The 23,674-nt window shown below is 49.7% G+C and overlaps 3 protein-coding genes and 1 pseudogene across 7 annotated transcripts in view; 2 read left to right on the plus strand and 2 right to left on the minus strand.

Moving 5' to 3' along the window:
• The window catches only part of LOC125953905 (cyclin-T), a 6,347-nt gene extending 4,344 nt beyond the window's left edge, over positions 1–2,003 (plus strand). The window contains exons 8-9 of the mRNA XM_049683739.1: positions 1–667; positions 734–2,003. The exon at positions 1–667 is cut by the window's left edge and continues 2,266 nt beyond it. Coding sequence (XP_049539696.1) covers positions 1–667; positions 734–1,168 — 1,102 coding nt within the window. The 3' untranslated portion in view covers positions 1,169–2,003. The remainder of the gene's footprint in view (positions 668–733) is intronic.
• Positions 2,004–3,797: 1,794 nt separating this feature from the next.
• On the plus strand, positions 3,798–16,954 carry LOC125953911 (SEC14-like protein 4). Of its 5 annotated transcripts, none has more exons than XM_049683746.1 (6): positions 3,798–3,887; positions 5,136–5,365; positions 14,912–14,981; positions 15,482–16,286; positions 16,349–16,503; positions 16,580–16,954. In XM_049683746.1, exons 2-6 carry the CDS (start codon positions 5,312–5,314, stop codon positions 16,771–16,773), a joined length of 1,278 nt encoding a protein of 425 aa, XP_049539703.1. In that variant the 5' UTR covers positions 3,798–3,887; positions 5,136–5,311; the 3' UTR covers positions 16,774–16,954. The 5 variants fall into 5 exon arrangements, with proteins under 5 accessions (XP_049539703.1, XP_049539702.1, XP_049539700.1 ...); XM_049683745.1 differs by lacking the exon at positions 3,798–3,887 and adding an exon at positions 4,049–4,129; XM_049683743.1 differs by lacking the exon at positions 3,798–3,887 and adding an exon at positions 4,059–4,144.
• Positions 11,449–13,512, minus strand: LOC125953909 (protein brambleberry-like; annotated as a pseudogene).
• Positions 16,955–17,446: 492 nt separating the features above from the next.
• On the minus strand, positions 17,447–23,123 carry LOC125953904 (mediator of RNA polymerase II transcription subunit 14). Its single transcript, XM_049683738.1, has 6 exons — positions 22,676–23,123; positions 21,176–22,610; positions 18,985–21,112; positions 18,679–18,893; positions 17,873–18,610; positions 17,447–17,805 (listed from the first exon to the last, which is right to left on the minus strand). The coding sequence occupies exons 1-6, from the start codon at positions 22,828–22,830 to the stop codon at positions 17,548–17,550; spliced, it is 4,929 nt and encodes a 1,642-aa protein (XP_049539695.1). The 5' UTR covers positions 22,831–23,123; the 3' UTR covers positions 17,447–17,547.
• Between the last annotated feature and the right edge of the window lie 551 nt (positions 23,124–23,674).

Below are 23,674 nucleotides of genomic sequence, written 5' to 3' on the forward strand. Positions count from 1 at the left end.
CGATCGTGATCACCGTGGTGATCAGTCGACGGGTGGAACAACGGATCCAAGCGGCGCGCATTCCGGCGCATCCCATTCGCAGCAGGATCAACCACCACCGGGTCCAATCAAGATCAAGCTGAACCGATCGTTGGTGGAAGGAGCAGCAGCAGCTGGTAGTGGTGGTGGTTCTGGTACCGGTAGTGCTGCATCAGGCGATGGGTTGAAGATTAAGATTCCCAAAGATCGTTTATCTGGTGCCTCCTCATTGCCACCAACGTCGACGAGCAGCTCGACAGCAGGTTCGGGCGCTGGCACCGCTATTTCCGCCACGGGTGGTGGTTCATCGTCGTTAAAGCTAAAAATCTCCAAGGATAAGATTGAACACTACAACATTAGTACTAGCGATGTTGGTGGTGGGGTAGGCACTGCAGCACCGGGATATGGTGGTGGGGCGGGAGCAATCGCCGCTTTATCGCTTTTGAAAAATGCCAACCCAGGAGCTGGCGGTATGACGCACGCTGGAAGTTTGCCTGTTGGAGCCGGGCCCAGTAGCAAGAAAAAGGACAAAGATCGTGATAAGGATCGTGAAAAGAGCAAATCGAAAGGCGATCATCGACAGAATGGAAGTGGTGCGTCCTCTGCTAGCAATACGAGCGGAAGCAACAGTAGCAAATCTTCGAGCAAGGTACATGCAGCCTACATAATGCCCTTTGATTGTGTGTTTAATCCGGCTTTTCGTTTTGCTTTCCAGACACTTTCTAATATGACACAACCGCAACAACAGTATGGGGCGCTAAACGTTAATCAAGCAGTGTCGGTATCTACGGCGTCTTTAGTCCCTGGAATGCATGGCTATCATCATCAAGGTGGATTTGATTATCTGCAGCAGCAACCGCAGCAGTCCCAGCAGCAGCAACAACAGCAGGCACTTACGGCTCTTCAGCAACAGCAACAGTTCTATTCCCAATACGGACAGTACGGCACACAACAGCAGCAGCAACAGTTGCAACAGCAACAGCAGCAGCAACAGCAGCAGTATCAACAGTTTATGAACTCGGCTGCCGCTGGTAAGGTGCTTCAAGGGCAACCACCGGGAGCTGGGATGACTGGATCGTCACTTCCACCCTACTATTATAGCGGTGGTCCGGGGGCACCATCCAATGCCAATCAGGGTAACAAAAAGTAGACCTCTCACCATGAAGCTGTGCGACAAGACAAGCCTTCAGCGTGCGAGGTAACCAGCGTATCGTTTCATCCCTCCTCTGGTTTATTTTTTGCAGAATAATAACGTTTTGAACATTCGCTTTGCCGATATTACTTCGGCAAGTGATTTTTTTTATTAAACGTAATAATGATTTAACTATCGAGAGAGGCTTTGTGAAGCTAATGGCGGAGCGCCGTGTTTGCAACTTCCTGCGAAATGCTCCCTTCGTTTTTAGGTTTCTTTCTTTCTTGCTTTAGATTTGATTACCTAAGGCGAACGCTGTGTAACTAGCCAAGGAACGCTTTCGAAACCTTCCAGGCCAGCCAGCAAGTAGGAATAATGACAAATTCTCTATGATGATATATCCATAGCGAAATTAATTCTTTTTTATCTATAATTTTTTTTTTAATATTCCCAATCTGTAACTTCTTTCCCTATTGTGGTGCTGCTGCTGATCAATTTTTCTCTGAACGTGTATTTGCTACGCTAGAAAGTTATGTGTTGTCTGGCGAGAACCAAACCAACGTTTTCGAGTATTCTCGATCTGATGCAGAAGAAAAATAAGGAGTTCCGAATGCAGGGCTTTCTATAAAGGGGGTAGATTATGTAATAAATCAAAACAAACCGGAAAAGGATACAAAAAGAGAATACTTACCAAAACACAGCAGAACCCGTTTTCATTCTAAGAGAAGTGTTACTACTACGGAACGGAAGTAAAACATTTACGGTATAAAGAAAAAAAACAAAAATAGATAAAAAAGCAACCGCAAACTCATAAATACGAAATCCACGTAAACGCCACTGCTAGGAAGACGCCGACATTATGGGCCAACATTATGTAACGAATGTTGGCTGAAGCTTCTTAGAAGTGTAATTTTAGGTTTCTTTCCTATAAAGCAGAGCGTCGTACTCCAGATTACCAGATATATATATATAGGAGACACGGAGGAGGAGCAGGAGTTCATACTAATAGCCAGCAACTTACTCTACTAGTGCTAGAGCAGAGCTATGCAACTGAAACAACGATAGAAAATGAGGGAAAAAAACGAAGCACGGAAGCTGTATGCCGCAGAAGCATTTATGGCAAACACTCTACACGTCTGCATGCCAAGCCGTTATGGCTGTGTTGCTGAAAAAATGAAGGGGAAAAGACGCCGAGAGGCGAATGCGGGTGTCGCAGCGCGTCAGCCAAGAGATTCCAAAAACAAATGGTTACAATGAATGACGCCGCCGGTGATGCCGCGGGGATTAATCATAAATAAAGAAAAACGGAATTCAAGCTCGTTGCTTCCTTGCAACTAGGAGATGCAACCACTGAGACACTGAACTGTGCTAGCAGCGCTCTTCTATTCTATTCGTGTAATTTATCGTCCTATCAATATCACGTTGGAGTAGTTAGCCGGCCGTGCTGCCGCTGCTAAAGTACTCCCTCAGACACAAACCGTTCCAAAAAGGGGCAAGGGTGATCAGCAATGATGGAATGTGTAATCCTTCCTCAGATTGAAGGATGTGTTCAGCTTACCATAGCGCGTTCAGTTCGCGGTTCCGTGTCCTGACTGTCTAATTTTTCATTAATTTGTTGATGCTCTTTGTATATGTTGAGATGTGTTTTCAATGTATCCTGTCGAGCCTGCAGGAACTGCATAATGCCACACATACAACCAGTTAGAAACAAACAATAGCAGAAACCGAAACACTTCACAAAACACTTGAACCGATAAGTCTGAATTAGATGGAAACTGTAGTAGTACGAATGGAGTAAAAGGGGTGAGGGGCTGGAGGGATGGTTATAAGAGCGGAGGGCAGTGTCTAGATGACAGGGGATAGATTATAGTAAAAGTCCATGAGAGTGAGAGCACGGCATAGCATGTGGCTGAGCGCGCAACGGATGTTCGATGGAGCAAACGAAATGAATTTTCTTGTTAAAACAACCAGCCCTCACTAACCCCTCGCACCGCCGGATCATCCGGACAAAAGATAGAGAATGGAATCACTCCCCGCTGGTGGGATGCGCCATTCGTTTCCCAGCATATTGTTTATCCCTTACACGATGCGCTGCGTAGCGCGATTAGTACACTTACCTACCGGCTTCTCTATCGTCTGTGAAGGGAAGAGGAGACGGAGGGAAATGAGGGATTAGGAAGCCATTTATTGGGTCGAGTAAGAACGGGAAACGGTTTGGATGGTTCCTGGAGGCGCGTGAAGGTTCTAAAGTAGAAGGATCTTGGAAAATAAAACGAATTGAGTAAACACCTTGCGTATCCGAGTATGTAATGCTGCGTTAATGCTTATAGTTGCTCGAGCATTATGACCTTCGGTAGAAAGCTAATCTTATTTAATGCTTAATTTCCGTTTCGTCCATAAGTTTTGTATTAGTTTAGTTTATCTTAAGTTAAAAGTACAATAAACACCCCCAAAAAAGAAACAAAATTTTTCGTTCGGTGCATGCTCTCGTCCGCGGTCGCGATCGGATCGAAGATCATGATCATCGTACATAATTTGCAACCCACACCGTTCATTCGGTTCGTTCACGCGTGGCTTCGGATCTGCTCGAATACTAACGTCTTGTTCGGCTTCGCTGGCCGAGGTAGTATACTACCGCTCACCTACAGGTAGATGGCTCGAAGTCTAATTCTGAATATTTACGGAAATAACATCGGATAACCTGATCCCATGTGGGTGGACCAAAATTCGTCTCTAGGTAAATCGCCCTCGTCATAAAATCTGAGCCAACACCTTTCACATACTAGCGATTCCAGCTTACTTATCAAGCCACCTACCAGCCGATTCGGTGAGTGTAGCAGCTCTTGCTCGGCGGTTAGCGCTTCATAGCTTGCTTCGTCGCGAGCTCGCGCTCAATCTTCGACCGACAGCCTGCTGCGCCGGACGCATATGATCACGCAGTTTTCGTAGTGCTTACTTCCTCCTGATCGTCTCATCCGGGTATAATATCGCTGGGTTCGTTGGAAGGGAAATCCCAGCCATTCTCGTTCCCTTTTTAGCTTCCTGCTTCTGGCATAAAGTGGTCTCGAGCATTCTTTTTTGTTCTCCAGTGTTCTACAGTGTTTGTGTTATCGAGTTCGCAAGTGTATCGCCTGCTTGAGCGGCTTACAATTATCGTTGTGCCGAGCGCGCTTAAGCGAATTGAAAATTATTCATTCTACGCAGTGATTCAGTTCAGTGCAACGCCGGCATCTACAATAACAACAACAAGAAGAAGACGGTGGGGCCGTTTAACATTTGCTTCACGCATTTGCCAACGAAACCTCAACCCCAGGAGGGGAAGGGAAGGCATTGGGTACACGACGTTGGTCGTTGGCGTTTTATCGTGCGCGGTTGGTTTGCTGTTCGCTCGGTTCGCCAGTGTGTTATCGGTCTGTGCCGGTTCTCGCGTTCGTTTCGTGGCCACCATTTGATCGCTCGATGCTTTCCGCATAATATATCGTGGGGGTGCGTGTTTGATGACCGTTTTACTACTTCCATACAGGAGCCCTCAGCTGCGCCTCGCATTTGGATAGCCGATTGTGCAGTTTTACTTCCAACTAGCAAGATGTTGCCCATTAGTTCCGAAGAAAAAGCCCCTCACGACTCCCACGTCACTTATCTACTAGCGTTCAATTGGCAGTTTCTTCTATAATCATCGATTGTTTCTTATCATTTGGCGAAACCAAAAACAACAATAAATCCGTTCGCCCGAACGTCCGTTCGTTTGTACGCTCGGTGTTGCTGTACCGGATAAGTACCACGAGAACACACCACCAGCCACCAGCGCTTGCAATCTGGTGTAATCGATGGTGGGGTGCGAGCTCCCCTATCGATACCGAAAACAGTGTGTTATCTGGCGTCGTGTTCAGCGCGTGATGTGATGATTCTGTGACAAGTTTTTGGGGATGTTCATGTTTTGTTTTTCTCATTCTCATCTCATTTGTTCCCCGCTACCCTCTTCTAGTGGTGCTGAACAGCAGCCGGTTAACAACAACCACCTAAACCAACCAGTGTGAGTGTGCCTAGTGTTTTACAAAAAAATAAAACAAACAAAGCAACCCTCGTCGCAGTTGTTGGGGTGTATTGAGAGCGTTGCGTGAGTTTCAGTTCGGCCTCCTTTGATATTGCTGGCAGCGCAGAATGTCTACCAAAATGCCGGTCCTGGAGGATGATGAGCGGTTCGCGTTGATGCAGGTAAGCATGGAGTGCAGGAGAGACGCCGTTCGTTCGTTCGATAATCCGCATCGCGCGCTCACGATAAGCTCTGGAATGCCGCATGGTATTCGTGATTTTGGCTTCTTCTTCTTTTTTTATTTGCATTCACTGACTCACTCCTGCCTGGGGGCGCCCCCGGTGGCGACAACAATATCAACACGAAACGTCGGTGTTTGGATGTTTGATCTGTTTGTTCGGTTAGGGGTGCGCTGATAAGATCAGCGCCGGGAGTGATTGAACAGGGTAATGCCACACCACCACACCGACCACCTTCGAGAAAGTGCGATATGGAATGCGCATATTTTAATACCGTTTCATGCAATGGTGCAACGGAACCGACTACGAACACCGTCGTACGCGCCGTAGTACTTCGTGCGTCGGTACGCACCACTTCGTTCCGGTTAAGGGACGATGGGTGTGTGTGTGGGGAGGAACTACAATTAAAAATCCGTTTTCCGGTACATTTTGTGTACGAAGCCCTGTAGGGTTTGCGCTCTGATCGATCATCTGATCGCGAGTGTGCGCGCCACCGTCGTTGACAGCCAGGCCAGGCGTGTCGATCAATGATTTCGTGCCGTGCATTCGAATAACTAGTAGTTGTGTTGCGTAATTGTCGTTTTCGTTTTATCAGAACTCCCCCCTGATGGCTTTAAACCGAATCGCATTCACGGTGTTCGAAGATGATTTGCTGTTTCGGCTTCGACTTTCAATAATACCATGACTCGACAGCGTGGTTCCCGTGGTCGAGCACCACCAACACCACCACCTTATCTTATCCGGGTCTTATCCGTTCGCATTCGTGCTCTAGCATTTTATAGCAAGAATGATATGCCGCTTTTACGCTGAATTCGAACCGAACGGTGCCTTCACCTTGAGCATGACGCACGGAGGTTAATCGATGACTTGAGGAAACGGCTTTTTGGAAGAGCGAGACCGAGCCAATAATCCATCATTTCACGGCCAGCGAAACAACCGAACCTTTGGCCAACAAAGGGTCATACGTGTCAGGCGCCAGGCACGCCGCGATGTTGTTCTACGAAACGCCGCTTAACATGGTCCTTCGGTGGCGATCCGCTCCGAATCTAGGTTCCGCTGGCCACGGCTCTGGTGCCACGGTTGCGATTCAGTTTCGTCCATAAACTGCTCAAGCAAAACAGCAGCCTTCCAGCAACACCTCTACACGCATATAGGAAATACATAGAGCACAATAAGCAGGTGAAACAACCGTGTCTTATACGCATATACCAGGCGATGGCCAGCGCGCACGGCGGATACACGTGCGCGTGTCTGGTCGTTGCATTTGGTTCTTTTTGATGTTGTTGCCGTTTTTCAAAGTTTTATATTGTTTTTTTTTTTCATTTCATATTCGCATCCAACCCATTCGGTTTACGCCACATTCTCTTCCTCCCGTAACCTTGAGCTCGCCCACGGTCACTAGCTGCCTCCAGGTTTTACCTCGGTTAATACCGGAGATGGCACTGAATCGACACACGCAAACACACACGCATACACTTACTCACATGGATACGTTAATGTTTTAATGACCACTGGCCGCAGACCATTGCACAGAGGAAAAAAGCATTGTTTCGTGTAATAAACAGCGAGCGAGCGGGGCAATTGCCCCGTTGAAGTCTTTCTAATTACATCAGCGACGAACCTCGCACCGAACCGGTAACGAAGCCATTCCTTTCCCGTTCTATATCATCCACCAAAAATTGTGCTACCGCTCGTCTGATCTAAAGGTTGCTTTTGGGGGTTTTTTGAGGGCCACGCCATTCTCGAAACATGTTATCATGAATTGGTGCTACTGGGTTGGATTGGATTGTTTCCGTGTTTTCGATCACAATTTATGATCGTGAGCTTGTTTACCGATTGCCATTCGATTGTAATCGTAAACTGAGGTGCGTAATTATTACGGATGACGGCAATGAATGGTGGATTTGAGGCTTTACCAGTCGCTTCGAACGTCATCGGTGCTACGGCTGATCGCTACCTTCCGTTAAATTCCAGCGATCGCAGCACTGTGTGCAATTCCTGTACCTCAAATTATAACAGCTCGCGTCCGGCGACAATTATTTCCCCATTAACTACGCCTTAATTGATATGCCGCCCGCCTGCAAAGGGTGTCATTGGTTGATGAGGATCAATGATGATGATGATGATGATGATGCTTCAGTGCTTCGATTTGAAGCGATTTCCGGCCACATTAATCGACAATGTGGCAATGTTTTTTTTTTTTCGTTTTCGTTTCACCATGAAGATGATCTTTGAACAATTTAACCATCGAGGAGCTTTTATGGTCAGCCTAGACAGAGAAAGACAGAGAATTCGAGTTGGGATCGAGTAACGTCAGTCAAGCAAATCGGAACCAAAGTGTCATTCTCGGACCGAAGTAGCTAAGAGGCCAGCTCGAAGACCACCACACACTGAGTCAGTGTGTCAGCCGGTACCGTGGTCCCATGCCGGCCTGTACCATGAAGTCTCCCAAGGTCTTCAAACCACGATCGAACCCCTCCCCGTTGGAACCGGAGGGTGCTCATCTAGCTGGGATCTAGCTCTAACGTTGCCGCAAACCGGTGCCAATAATTGACCGCGTGAACCGCGGCACTTGAGTTGCTTGTGCGCGGTGTGGATGTTGCGCGATCTACGACAAGCCGCGTGCGCGCCCTCCAAGCACCACCACCACGCACCAGAGCTGTATTCATAATGCCAGCGAGAAGGAAGGAAGGAAAGGTGGGGTGGTCCCCACCGCGCGGGGGGGGGGGGATTGTTGCATAGAAAAAGTTGTTCACCTTCAGGTGCAGTTTTCCGCGCTCCTGCACCACCATTCCCGCTGCGCCAGTGGCCTCCAAGAAACCTAAGAATGCATGGTCTCAATGCGGTGGAAGCGGTTGGTACCAGCGCAAAGTGCAGCGCAGAGCGTGGTATTCCCCTAAGCTTTGACTCGTTCGGTAATCTGCATTCGTGCTGCAAAATAGATGCACTCGAGAACCCATTTTTGTTGTTGGTTTAAGCCCTCATGGTTCATGGTCATAACCCTCAATCGCTCCGCGCGGTGTTATTAGTCTTCGTCAGTCGCCGAAAGACTTGTTTCGAGAGAAACAAGAAACGAACCCGTTCCGACGGTGTATTTCGACAGAATTTCCCAACGCATTGAAATAGTCGATCACCTAGCCCACCGTGCGTGACCACTGATTTGCATATTTATGGATCTCAGCTGTGCGCGCTGGTCAAAAAAGTGACACCACACGCAGCAGGCCCATACTATGCAGCTGGTTCAGCCGTAGCACATTCAGTCTCGTTGACCTTCGGAATTCGGCAGAATCGAAACCACACCGTTCGGTTTAAGACGATAATCTTTGTTAAATATTTAAGACCATAATCTTTGGTATGAGATGATATGCGAACGAAAACGAAACTATGCGACAAACAGAAAGTAGCGATGGGAATAATGATTAATCATGCTTTGCACCTCCTGCCATGCTGCAGGCCGCTTTCCCAAATCAACGGTTTACGGTTAGGCACGCGGCTGAACGTCGATGATTTATTGTTTTTTCTCTCCCCGGGGGCCGGGACATGTTATCAGCGTGTCTCTCGCTGTCACAGCATCAGCAGCAGCCAATGCTTGATGTTTTGATGTCGTCTAACGAATGGTTGGCATCTCCCTCCCGTTCCCGTCTATTGATAAGGATCGCTCACATGCTACGTTGTATACTTTTGCGTCGTTTGCAGACTACTTTGTACCTTTCGCTTGTCTTCGGTTCCACAGGGTTTCCATTTGCCATTCGGGCATTACACAGCGGCGCTGATGGTGGTGGTGGTGGTGGTGGCCCCCTTTTTTTTTGAATGATACCGAGTTGCATAAACTGCAGCACAAACCGGGGCCTCTCCGTTCGCCTTCGCCCGCCAATGAAGAGCGATTGCAAATTATCATTAACCGCAACTGGCGCCACCGCCATACCACCATCAGCGCGCCTTTGTTGTGCTCAAATTGTGTGTACCAGCAGCGCGGTTTGATGCTTTTATGGGTGGCCCGTAAAAAAAAGATATGCGATGGAACAACCAGCAGTCGCTGCTGGTGGATGTTTTGTGAGAAAAGTGTGCATAATTGTACAGGATATTGAAGCTTAATGTTTTTATGTCCGATTCGCTATCGGTGCAAGGCGCAGACCCGGTCGTCAGGTGCACTACACTCTGATCGAAGCAAGAGGAGAGCGTCCAGTGTGCATCACTCACGAGGCGTCAACCATCTCTCCGTCAAAGTCAATCAAAGACGGCCGAGGTGGGTTGCGATGCTGTGCATAGGCATGCTTTGTTTGCATTGAGGTGCGAGTTGGCAGTTCACTCGTCCGTCAGGTAGTGGCCACAGGCCAACCTGTGCACACCTGTGCGAATGGTGGCGGCCCCAAGGGAGGCGTAAAACCGCGAAATCTATGCCTGGGCTTCGAAGTGCGTTTCGTCTGCTGTTTGCACTGACAACAGTTGCTCAATTGTTTTATGCACTCGGCGTGAGGTGCATCAGTGAGGAGACCGAACCACTCTCTCTAGTGACCAGCCATGGCGCTTCATGGGCACAATGGACGCCACGAGCGGTGATGGGTTTTTCGGGGTGCGACGGAATTGTGCAAATGAAAAAATATATATAAAAAAAATCCTCGATTAATATCACCGTTCACCCAGCGGCTGCACTCTATACAGCTTGAGGTGAATGGCGGCAATACAGGCTCTTATCCCGATCCAAGACTCCTCCACCAATCTGCAAGTGTCCCTTCCCTTTAGTGACATTCTCTTCAGCGGGAGAGAATTGCCAAAAATGTGTTTTATCATATTGCAAGTGAATATTCTTCGACCAGTCCTGCGGACCGCGGGGATCGAATCACCACCTTTCTCTTATGCATCTCTCGCACCGGTTTTGGTCACTTTACCACGTCATTCGCCCAAACGTCCTTTCCGTTTGGCATTTTCATTCCCATTCATTGCCATTCATTGCGGATGGATGTGGTACGGGGCAGAGGTGTTTGTGTTGCATTTACCGGACACCGAAAACCCTTTCGGTACTTCGGTGAACGATCGCGGATTACACAACGTCACGTCATGACGTGGTCCGTACTTGAACCGACAAATTACATCGGAGCGTAAGCTGTCTGCTTGCATAGGCCAATGCCATACAGCCAAGGCGTTCGGTGATGCCTGACAGACGGTGTTTGGTATCGATACTCCTCCAGCTGTGGAGTCAGCCAGTCCGCTCAAGTCCGCTCCCGTTGTTGACACTGACCATCATAAGGCTGTGTGGTCCGTAGGTTGGGCAACCCACCCCTCTCGCCAGGTCACCTAAGTCGATTTTCCGTCGAACTTCACGCCAGTTCGGATCCACTACGCAATCGAGTAATGAGTGCGGGTGATTCAGCGCCACCGTGACCTTGATGGCAGCGGCGAACCATCGCACCTTGCGCCTAATAGTGATCTTTAAGAGCAATTGCGTGAAAGCAAGCGGAGGAGCAGTTCCATCGCAGCCATGTCCAGTAGTTTAATGAATGTCTTCCACTAACGAAGCAGATTGTACTCTGCTCACTTAGCTGGTGGCATTACAGATAGTGAAACCTTGGAACTGGCATTATAGTGGTCAGGGCAATATAGAAGAGTTCACAAGGTTCGTACTCAAGGTCTCAAGGTGGGGGTGAGCATGAACCGGTGCAATTCTCATAAACTTGTGACAACCGCCTGATGTTCTTGGACATAGGCGAAACAACCACGAGAATTGAAGCACTCATACCCAAGGAACCAAGGAGAACAAATTTTGGGGGATTCAGAATTCTGATCAGAACTCTAGGCTGTTCTCATCAGCATTCTGAATCCCCCAAAATTTGCAGCAATTTCTCCATACAAAATTGGGGGATTCAGAATGCCCATCAGAACGTCTGAGGAGAACGCTGAATCCCCCAAAATAGTTCACATTTTGTCCGCAGGGTGCGCTGGCACGGTATATATTGTGTACATATACATATACATACATATATATGATATATATATTTATTTTCTACAAATATATGTATAACACCAAATTTTAATTTTAAAAAACTAGGATTTATTATGAACTATGAAGGCTATACAACCCAGCGCAATGAACAGCCGCGAAATATCCGGTTGAAACAAATCCAACAGTCCTCCAATCATATTGCAAGGAACGGCCACGATTAGTGCAATACGCAACAGTTTATCTGCCCCAACGAAGGCTAGACAGATCATTGCGACAAGCAGAAAGCTAAAGTGCAGTAAGATGATGTACGCCTTCTGGAGTGCATTCTCACCGCCACTAATCTTCTCCGCAAACCATGCTAGCTGCCGGTTGAAATCGTCTCGTACACTGCCCAAAGATTGTAGCACATTAGCAACGGTTGCGTTGATACGCTGCAACTGCTCCAACGTGTAGCGGTATTGCTGCTCTGCCACACGGTGATGCTCGACAAAATGAATCCCGGTTTCATCAATCTTGGTCGCGATGGCGGCTGCGTTTGCCTGCAAACGCTCTAGATCGGTCAACAGGGAATCGTGGTTTACCTTGCTGCGCTTGGGCTGTTGCTCTAGCTGCCTCATGCTACCATCGATCCGAGCGCGCAAATCTGTCAACAATACGGCCACCTCCTGCTGCCCGGCTCGGATTAAACTTTTCTCGCGCACCAGTTCGCAGAAATTGGACTCGACCTTTGCCCGATGCACCTCGGACAGTTTCATGATGTCAACTTGCTGGTGCATAATGCACTCGTTGTTGCCCACCATCTCGTCGATAGCTTCCCGAGTAACGCTCTGCAGCTTCTGTTGACTGTCCGCTAGCTCACCCATCATCCGCAGCAGCTCGTGGGCCGTGCTCATCAACTTATTCACCGTGAGCTCCGTTAATCCACGAAACTGTTCATGCCGTACGCTCGCACATACTGCTTTGGCACGGTTCGTGATCAGATGATAGGCGTTCCACGTATCAGAATCCATCCGTTCCCTGCACTGGCGCAACGACATCTCATCCGTGCATGGAAACAGAGGCCGGCCCTCGGAATCGGACTGACAGTTGAGCAGCATCACCGCCAACTTCCCCATTTGCTCTCCGTTCAGTTCGTGGCAGGATTTCTTCAGCTTCAACACGATCCGATGATGACAGAGATCCAGTTTGGACAGCGTCATTCCGATCCATTTCGATGCTTCCCGTATGAACTCTTCCTCAGCTCATACGGTACTCCCGGAAAAGTATCGATCGCCGTCGATTGATCGCCTGGAAAGGGACATTATTGAAAGCAGCTTACCTACCTAATCCTGCTACCAATTGCTTACCCGTGTCCCCCTGCGCAGGCCAAATGTATTCCAAAAGCGAGGCAGTTGTTAGTGGTGATTGTAGGCAAACGAGCAAAAGCATAGCAACGATCCATCTGGAAAGGAGATTATGTCTAAGAATGGGACACCATGGTTAAATGGTTAGTTACCTTCTACTTGAAGAACTCATTTCGGTTTCTAAAATTAGTGAACGTGCCTCAACTAGCCCCTTGTCTAGCACGCGTGCTAGCAGAAGGACCAACGCAGAGAAAGAAGGACAATTTTCGAGGTACTTGCACCGGCGGTACATGATGTACCGGATGCTGCTGTTGTTGCCTATCTGCATCTGATGATGATAGTGATGATTGGTAGCACTTGCGGCGTCAACAGAAACGATGAAGAGGGTGATAGCGTACGGAAAAGCTGAAAATGTTAAGAATCTTCCACTTTTTACAGCGATTTTCGCAATGCTTACCATGATCATTCCTGTTATTACGCACTTGCGAACGTCAATGCCGTATCAAATAGAGAGGTGGTGTCTTAGAACTTGAAAGGTCGCCATATTGGATTTTTTTACGTTATATGAGGCCACACACGGTCTGGTTCGGATCCACTTCAGAGCCTGGTTCGGGTCCGCACTAATAGAAGAGACGGTCGGACAAAGTTTTGCGGTGGTTTGTCGATGCACGCGAGGGTTTTTCCCAAAATGATCACCAAAAAAAGCGCAGATGTTGCTCACACGATAAGCACGTCCGGTCGCGTCGACGATCAAGAGGAAAGAGAGCTTATTTCAAGTGTGCGCGATCTGACAGCACGGCTTAACCCGGCTCAAATCTCGACGCCACTTGAACTAATAATAAAAAAATTAAATTTCACACGATTTGGTGTTGGACAGAGGATTTGGTGTTCTCATAGGAGAACTGTTTGAGCCTTCAAGGGGATTTAGTGTTCTCATAGGAGAACTGTTTGAGCCTTCGAGGGGATTTAGTGTTCTCATAGGAGAACTGTTTGAGCCTTCAGGGGGATTTCGTGTTCTCATAGGAGAACTGTTTGAGCCTTCAGGGGGATTTCGTGTTCTGATTGTTGTCAGCAGCAGAACTGTTGGAGCCTTAAGGGGGATTTATTGTTCTCCTCATGAGAACTGAAGGCTACCTGTGGTTGCTTGGGTATTTTAGCACTCCTGTGACATCCTGATAGCACCAGATCCTGATGATATTGAAACTCACTCAGCTCCACCTTCTGCTGTAGATCGAGGAAAATGACTCAGCGGCGAATCGCCGCCACGTGCCTTAGCTACTTAGTGTTTTCACTCATCTGTTGTTGTAAGCGATAGGATCGCGTTCCCGTATCCATAGCGACGACGAGCGAGCGCGCACGAAGGCGAGTTCGATCGATGTAATCGTTCTCCATGAAAAACCTTAACCTGTGCTCCTATAGTCTGGGCTCTAACTCACACGAAGTTTTAATTATATCCGCTGAACACTGTGGACCCCCTGATCGTCCGGCCGTCGATCAATCTATTGTGCACTTGCCAACGCCAACTGTTGTTTGCATAATAGCACTAGCAGCAGCTGCTGCGCTATAATCGGTGGGTTTGGTAGACGAGGCAAACGCGATGAGATTTATATTCTTATCCTTAACCTTTCATTACCTCAACCCTGCCTTCTAAGGGAAGTGGGTGTGAGAGATAGACCAGACCGATTGCATCGTAGATTGCAGATGCACAGAGGTCTGCCGTTTTGCCGTCCTTGAGGACAGGTCAAAGAGGGCTGCTAGATGGTCATCATTCGCTGGTTCTCAGCTGTTACTATGTTCTCAGGTATCCGGTAGCTCTCGCTTTGGAAGCGTTTAATTGGCTCCTAACCTTCTGGTCCGGTGCACTGAGTTCAAGTTCTTCCATTCTGTCAATGTCAGCGCAGCAAAAAAAAAAACACACAAACAGACGAATGTACACATCTCGAGATCGACGAGAGACGAGGCTGCGCTGTCCCTCGTTCATCACCTTAATGGGATGGCCGCGTGGCCAAGTGATATTGAACCAAATTCCATCTTGGCAGGCGCCATGCGACGCGCACGGCATCGCATATTTGGTGGTGATATATTTCACCTCATCGCGGGGGGGGGGGCCTTGTTCGTGGTGAATTCGCGCTTAGTATATCGATCAATCTCATTCTAACTGGTTTTGGCTGATCTCTCTCTCTCTCTCTTTCTCTCTCGCTTCAGTTCCGGCGCAAGGTAGCGGACACACTGAAACCGGAGCACGATGACTACTATCTGCTACGTTGGCTGCGTGGTAAGTTTCGTCGGCAGCATGCCAGGCCGAACCGGTTCACGATTGCCGCTAATTAACCGCTAGTCGTAGATGGAGCTCTTTTAAATTGGCACCTCGCGGCATTGCCGCGACCCTCGGATTGTAATTGGTTTTCGGTTGTTTTCGAATTTTAACACTCCGGGAGGTCACCGAGTGTCGCCGAGAGACGAGAAGGTTGGATGCCAGGGAGAGAGCCGGCGTAGGTTGACTTCCAAGGCCCAGATACCAAGGGGTCACTGTAGGGTCGCGCCATCGTTCTGGCGACCACTGCGAGAACGAGGTTAGAATGGAAAGTCATCATCAGTGGCGTGTGGCGTGTGGCGTGTGGGACTAATTGCCGGCTAGAATAGTAGTAAATGAGCAGGTTTAGGACGGACGACCTAGATGCTAGGCGGCTTTTGTAACTCAGATAAGACCGACGATCGATCGATAGCGGATCTAACTTGACTCATTCCCCACCCCTTCTCTTTCCATTCCCACAGCACGCAACTGGAACCCGGAGGCGGCCGAGAAGATGCTGCGCGATTCGATGAAATTCCGCGAGCGCTGGAATACGGACGAGATCGCCAAGTGGCCAACGCCGCAGATATTGCGCGACTACAGCCCGCACGGTGTGGCGGGATTCGATAAGGAGGGTTCCCCGATCATCATCATCCCGTTCGCCGGTTTCGACATCTGGGGCCTGCTGCATACGGTTTCGCGTGCCGACATCGTCCGCATGACGATGCAGGCCCTCGAGGGCTACATGAAGCTGGCGTACGAGCAGAGCCAGAAGACGAACAACCCGAACAGCCGCCAGTTTGTGGTCGTGTTCGATATGGACAACTTTAATCTGAAGCAGTACATCTGGCGACCGGCCAGTGAGGTGGTGATTTCGCTGATCAAAATGTACGAGGCGAACTATCCGGAGATCCTCAAGTGTTGCTACATCATTAACACCCCGAAGGTGTTCGCCTTCGCGTACAACATGGTGAAGAAGTTCTTGGGCGAGTACACGATCGATAAGATCCGGATTTATAAGCCGGACCGGAGTAAGTGGCTGCCGGCCATACTGGAGCGCTGCGATGCCGATCAAATTCCGGCGTACTTTGGCGGTACGCAGACCGATCCGGATGGTAATCCGAAGTGTGAGAAGAAGATCTGCTGGGGTGGTAAGGTACCGAAGGAGTTGTACACGTCGAAGGAGGATAGCTTCAACAATAATCTTACCTTTACTGACACGGAGATCCGTAAGGGCAGTAAGCTGAAGCTAACGTTCGATTGTGAGGATACTGGTTGCTTCCTAAAGTAAGCTATTCGTGGCCCGTTGGGTGATTTGTTCTTAACCCATGCTTTATTTAACATTCCAGATGGGAATTCCGTACGTTTGATCACGATATCAAGTTTGGCGTCAAGTGCGTCAACAAGAAAACGGATGAATCGGTCATCGAGGTGCCTCTGAAGCGTGTTTCATCGCATCAGGTCGACGAATCCGGCTTTATTACCTGCCAGCCCGGATGTACCTGTAAGTAAAGGGGGGAATTCCAGGGCTGCTAAATGGTTGTCAACTAATTGTCCTACGTTTTTTCGTTCTCCACTAGATCATGTACTGTTCGACAATTCATATTCGTATTTCAAGACGAAAAAGATACGCTATTCCGTGCTCATGACTGCACCGCTCAGTGATGTGGAGCAAACGGTAGCCCCGATAGCGATCACCGAGGAAGTGGATCCACAGGCGAGACCGGAAGATGGAGAGGAAAATAACGAATCGTCCGTTCAGACGGCACTCTAAGCGGGTGCAATTTTGAGCGCCGAAGAGTGATATGTTTTTTGGGATGTGTGATTAGAAACATAACAAGCGGGGGCAATTTAACACAACACGTTGGAATGCAAAAAAAAAACATGGAAAATATTGTTTCGAGCCAAAGATTAACTTTCCACGTCTTTTTATATTTTGATTGGAAAATTTGGTGCCACGCATATGCGTGCCCTATGCGCATAGAGGGCCCCGGCCTCCTTATCTTTTCCCTTTCAACCCTTCAAGGCACAGGTGATATTTGCCTAACAACGCGACTTAGCAGCCGGAGCTGTGCAAGCGCTCATTTGGATTGGTTTGGAGCGATTGAGAATTGCTCCATTCCACTACCGGGACACAACCCCCAATCTATTCGCTAGACTGTAAGAGATAATAGTATTGATAATGCGTGCGTGTGTTTGCTCGTGGCCGGCCGCGCTACACACAGGCGCTAGTGGCGAGGGGACGGCCGATCTGTACTTAGTAATCGGAAGGGATTGCAACTTATGGAACTGGTATTGATTAAGGAAGTGTGTGTGAAGAAGGATGTCGATAATATATTAATAACCGGAACATGGAGTGTTAAGTGTTTCAATCGAGAAAGAATTCGGATATCTTGTCCATTTTCTTTTCCAGCAAATCAACAAACGAAGACCAAGTCACTTCAAAGGAATATATTTTACACAAATAGTATCTGGATTAAATAGTTTTTGATTTTCTTATACACACAAACGCTCACACAGGCGCAGCCGAGCACGCAGATGGTGCTCTTCAATTCGGTCCACCACCGGATTGTGGTCCACCAGGACCACCTCCGACCATTCCACCGTAGTTACCCTGCGGTTGGCCTCCACCACCACCACCGCCGACCATCTGTTGCTGCTGCATCGGTGAGTGGATCATGGGATTGGGGCTCGAACCAACCGGGCCGACAACGACCTGCCCTGTAGGGCCCGTATTCTGTCCTCCCATCGGTCCACCAGGGCCACCGGGTCCTCCTGGACCACCCTGTTGCATGACACCACCCATCTACGGAGAAAGAGAGAGAAGATGAGATTAAACGCAAAATCAGAATCGACGTCGGTGATGCACCTACCTGTAGTGGCATCTGTCCCGGTGCCGGTGGTTCATTGGGGAGCGTCAGCGTTAGCAGCAGATCCCGGACGGCCGGGAAGAGTGAACATTCACCCTGCTGCAGTACGGAACACTCGGAGAAGCGACGAAGATGTGCACTGACCGCACTGGTAAGCTGCGGTGGCATCGGTTCCCTTCGTTCCGCCAGCGTCGTGTGGTTCATGTTCATATCGTACACCATCGGTAGTAGCATCGTGACAGCATCCTTCCACTCCATATTCGGTAGATAAGGGACGCGCGTGATCTGTATGAAGAACAGTATCTTCTGCCGATGCGACAGGATCGTCGTAGTACCGACCGGTACGATCGGTGTTGCCGATGGTGGCATCCGCAGAACAAACTGAACGTTCCACTTGTTACCTTGACCCAGCTCGGGCATCAGATCCAGCCGCATGATCTGTATAAAGTCCATCAGCACCTTGGCCGGTAGGTTGAGCATACGCGTGAAGCTGGTCATGACCGAGGGCCGATAGGGTGGGGCGGCCACACGCTGATCGAAGAACTGCTCCAGCACCTGCAAATCCTCGTTCGCCCACTGGTAGACCGGTTTACCGTCCATCATCGTATTGCCTCCCATCTGCAGCTGGTTCGCCTTCAGGTGCAACGATTGCATGTGGTTCGGATTCAGAAACACCTGGTACTGCAGACAATCGGCCTTAAATACGACCACTCCCGGTTCGTTCGATTGAATTGCCATCAGCTGAGGAATGAAATGGCAAGAAGTTTAAAATGGTGTCCCTAAGCAGGCCGTGCGATGCTGCTACTTACACTATCCTCCTGATGGATAATACGCTGCAACTGACGACGCATAAACACCGACCCAAGGAAACGCTCGAGAGGACTTAACTCCGGTCCAGGGATCTCCTTCTGTGGGTGTGACGTGGCACGGCACAGCGTATCGAGCGCTTCGTACGTAAGCAGCGTCGGTATAGCTCCGGCCCATGATCGTGCCGGGATGACGCGCGATGTGTAATGATGTGGTGCTGCAAACGAAGGAAGGTGAAACAGATATCAGTATAAGCCAGTACGAGTTGTCGATGTATCAATCTCCCTTTTTTCCATGAGTGAACTTACTTTGTACTTTATGCTCGGGACTTTGGCCTGGTCTCGGCGAAGGTCTTGGCATGCCCGGTGAACCGGGCCAATTGGAGGCTGCCGGTGAAAGGGCCGCAAATGGGCTACCGTCAGTGTGGCTCTGCATGTAGGCGAGGTTACTAGGGCCGGGAGAATGCGCTGCCATTGGGCTTGGCTGTGCGTTCAGCGGCGAAGAAGGCATTAGACCACCGCTAGGCGAAGGGTGTGGCATATGGGAGGCCGGTGGTGAGGTCATGTTGAAGTTATTCATATGATTACCCTGTCCACCGGCACCAGCACCACCTCCTGGCCCTCCTGCACTACCCGAACCACCAACCTGTGGATGCGGACTGGCCGGTGTATGTGGATTCGATCCCGTTGGTGGTGTTACCGGAGCCGCAAACCGTAATCCCGGATCCCGTGGGCTCTGTGGTCCACGCATGCCACTACCAGCTCCCCCACCGAACAGATTATTAGCTCCACCACCACCCCCACCGCCACCACCACCCGCACCGCCACCGACGGAACCGACCATATGCGAAGGATCTTCCATCGTTACCGGTGACGGTGGATTATCATCCTCCGACTGTGACCGTCTCCGGAAGACGGATTCATCGACGTACTTCGAGAGGAAACCCTTCAGGCCCTGCGTTGGAGTGAACTCCTCGACCACGTGCGTACGATCGAAGCGACTGTAAGCTCCGTCCCGTACCGTACAGAGGCCACCGCCGCGGAACCGCACCTCGAGACAGTACACTCCCTGGAAGGAGATGCGCAGTAGTGTCGGTGACTGCGGGATGATGCAGAACGATAGCACCGGTATCTTGGGCGATTGCAGTATGGCCAGATGCGGAATGATCGGCAGTTTAGCGATCGAACTGAGCGGTTGGTACGTCTCGTGCAGTATGTGTACGATCTGGGCCAGATTGTAGTTGTGGTTCAGGTGGGCCTGCAGCTGATCGCGCATCATCGAGTGCGCATTGATCGCACTGTTACCGCCGGTAAACACGAGTTTGAACTCTTTCGCCTCCGTATCCCAGCAGATGTTGACGCTTACGTCTTTGTTCGGACCGTACGCTAGCAGCAGGTTCGTGTAGCTGTACGATTTGATCGTGACCATGCTGGCAAGGTTGTACTTTTCGTTTGCCAGTTGCTCCTGGAACTCGTGTACCAGCGTGTACAGGTAAACGATCTTGGACCAGTCGTTCAGCAGCTGATCGACCACCTTACCGACGGAATCAACCGGTAACATCTCGTACTGCAGATACACGGCACGGCGCATACCCTGCTCCTTGTGGTGCTGGCTCGGTAGTGGCGAGCCGTAAAACACAAGTTCCATCGTCCAGGGGCGCGTTTGGTTGCTTTTGTTCACCTGTGCCCGCACGGATACGGACAGGAGACGCTTGAGTAGTGCATTCCAAACCTGCTTATCGATCGGTGGTACATGAACGGTCTTTGGTTCATTCGTTGCCTTTCCATCTGGTCCAGTGGCCGATTGCTGTGGATGGGATTGTTGCTGTTGCTGCTGTTGTTGCTGCTGGTGCTGCTGTTGTTGCTGTTGTTGCTGCTGCTGAGGGTTTGTGGGTACGATTTGGGGTGGTTTCGGTTGTGGCAAGGTAAGTAGCTTCAGTACGAGAGAGGTGGCATTCGCTTCCACCTGGAGACCACCGTGTGGTATCCGACGGCTGGAGAACTCCTTGGCCAGGGCGACGAATGGAAGCTTCTCATCACACATGGCCACCACATGGGCCAGCTCGGGGATGAAGTATGCTGGGTAGATAGTTTTCTGTTGCTTCACCGGTGGACCAACCACTCCGGAGGTTAGCTCGGAAGCGAGCTGTTTACGCTTGTTGCAGCCGGCCAGCGGTTCATCGATGTACGTTCCGGGGCCGTGCGTTGCGACGAACGTATCGAACTCGATCAATGACAGGACGCGAAGATACATCTTGGGCATGCCTGCCGTAGCTTCTGCGCTGCCAGGGGCTCCTCCAGCCGATGGTCCAGCATTCGAGGGCGCATCCGGTCCTCCCGTTTGCCCTTCTTCGACGGAGGATGGCTTCACGAGGGCCACATAGAACGTGTAGGTCATTTCGTTCGGGCAACTCTTCTTTTCCTTGAGTTCAACGATCTGGAAAGATACGAAAGGGGAGAGATTAATAAATGGTGAGGCGATGATGCCTTTGCCACTCACCAGTATAACGTTCGCATGACGATACAGCTGAATGAAGACTTTGTGCGGACCCATACGCGAAATGGGATGATTCGGTGGATACAGGAGCGGTAGACGGTCCTGTGTGGACGCCGGAAGATGCTGCAGTGTCTTTTCGCACCGGCGTTGCGTGATCCAGTAACGTAGCTCCGAGATGAGATGCTGCAGCTTTGACCAATCGTTGTTGAGTGCGTGCTGCATGTCCGGCATTATCGGACAATCGAGATGCTTCGGTACATGACACCGTAGCATGCCCGTATGCGTATCGACCGTAATGTAGATGTGCTCGGCCCTTAGGCACGGATTCAGCACCGGAACCGTCAGCATTGCCGGTGTGCCATGGATGTTGTATTCGACATCCTTCAGAAACAGTTGTAGTTCCGTCTTGACATCGTTCAGACGGGCCAACGACCGTACGTACACTGTGTGCACCAGGAGTCGCTCCATCGAAAGCAGATCCGATCGTACGGCACGATCGGCAATGTCCGCCTCTTTGTTACCGATCGATGGAACGTGCAGAATGGCCAACTGTTTGGCGCAATCATTGGGATCCGTCTGAATGGTCAGTCGGTAGCCGAGCTCCGATTTGGGGTCTTTGTTCGTTAGCTCACGCCAGTAGGAAACGGTCAGCTTCGAACCGACGATGTACTCATCCACGTGAATGTGATCATCCAGCCGATCGCGAATCAAGCGCAACGTTTGCGTGTAAAGCACCTCCAGTTGCAGCGATTGGCAGAAGTAGTGCAGACAGGTGTACACCTCGGCCAACGCATCGGTACAATCGACGATCCGGCCTTGGATGAGCTGGTGGATGTAGTTGACCTGCAACGGATGCACCAGCGCCTTGCCATCACCCGTCTCCTTGTCCTCGACGAGGAAATCGATATCGAGCAGACGCCACGGTACGGTCGGTGCATCACCCATCACCGTCAGTGATACCTCGAACTCGTGGTCCACCTTGAACGTGACGCGCCCATTCTCGATCCGGAATTTGCGTAGCTGCGGCAATAAATTGCCCGTCACGAGACGATGCTGGATGACCTGATTAAGTCGCTGCAGCGTTTGACGTTTCTCTGACGGAGTAATCGGATCCGGTGGTACAATCCGTTCCCGGATAATCGACGGTAGACGGGAGTAGGTCCCGGTCGTAAGGATTTCTACCGCTGCCGGAATGTGAAAGTTGGGTAGACGAGCGTGTACCAGGGTTTCACGGGCCACGCGTGATAGCATATCGGCCGTATCGATGAACAGCATCGATTGCTTATCGAGAAAGCCCATAATTTTGGCCGATTTGTCTACTTTCGAGGCCGAGTTAGCCCACTTTACCAACGCCAGCAACCGGATGAACAGCTGTCTGGTGCTGGCCGAAAAGTTGTAGATTTCGATCTTTCGGTCCATGTCCGTTTTGCGTGGCAATCTGAAATGACAAGACAAGGGGTTAACAAACGCAACCCGGAGTTCGAGACCGGCCGGGAGACTTACAATTCCGCCAGCACCGTCAGCTCATGATAAGTGCGCTGGATGATGAAATCTATCAACTGCCGAAGCGGGATGAGGTTCTGTCGCTGGGCCATCTCCTGTCCCGTCGGAATAAAGCTGGTCACCGCTCCCCCCTGCTCCAGCGGTTGCGGCGCCATGATGATGACGATGGCCGGGAGACTTTGCCGTGGTGAGAATTGGAAGCAGAATTCAATCCAAAGGATTTAGAACTCTTTTTCGCTTCGCTTTTCGTTTCTGCCCCAGATTTTTCTGGGTTTTTTCGCGATGCAGATTTTCAAGACTCTTGCACTTTCCGGATGCACTTTTCCAACGCCAGCGACGGCGGGAGTGCTAAATTGCAAATGATGATGCTAAATTACTCTTATCGCCTTTCTTTTATCACGAAATTCTGTAAATTTGATCAGAAAAGTTAACAACTCCTCTTGACAACGTCAACCTAACCTCAAAACCAAAACAACGGTACAGGGTTGTAGCCCATTGCTGCTTGGAATGTTGATTTTTGATGAAAATTTTACCTTTTGTTACGAAAACTGATCATGTTGGTCTGCCATCATTATGATTATATATCATTATAATCAAATAAACACTTAAAACCCCATAAAACACAAAAAAATAAAGTTAGCACATTGGGTTTGTGAAGGTCAAAAAGTGGGTTGATAAAAGACAGAGCCTGACAACAGTCAGTTCTTTTGTTGTTGTCTCGCTTAGTCTTTCGTGCGAGAGCGAGGGAGGGATATTTTGTTTGGAGCTTCGTCACTGGGCTTGTAGAGGGCGCTAGTGGCAAACTCTTTTTTCTCTCTCACTCTTTGCCGCGAGAACGAGAAGGAGTTATCTTCGGCTATCTTCGGCAATTTCAACCCGACCCGAAGCCCCTTCGGGTTTTTTCAAATTTAACTGTATTTTTTTTTTAAATTTCCACGTTTTCAAAAACCGTTACTGAACGGATCGACTTGAACTTTTGAATTCCTAATTTTTATGCTA

This window comes from Anopheles darlingi, chromosome 3, assembly GCF_943734745.1.
Source record: "Anopheles darlingi chromosome 3, idAnoDarlMG_H_01, whole genome shotgun sequence".
In the NCBI taxonomy this organism is placed as follows: domain Eukaryota; kingdom Metazoa; phylum Arthropoda; class Insecta; order Diptera; family Culicidae; genus Anopheles; species Anopheles darlingi.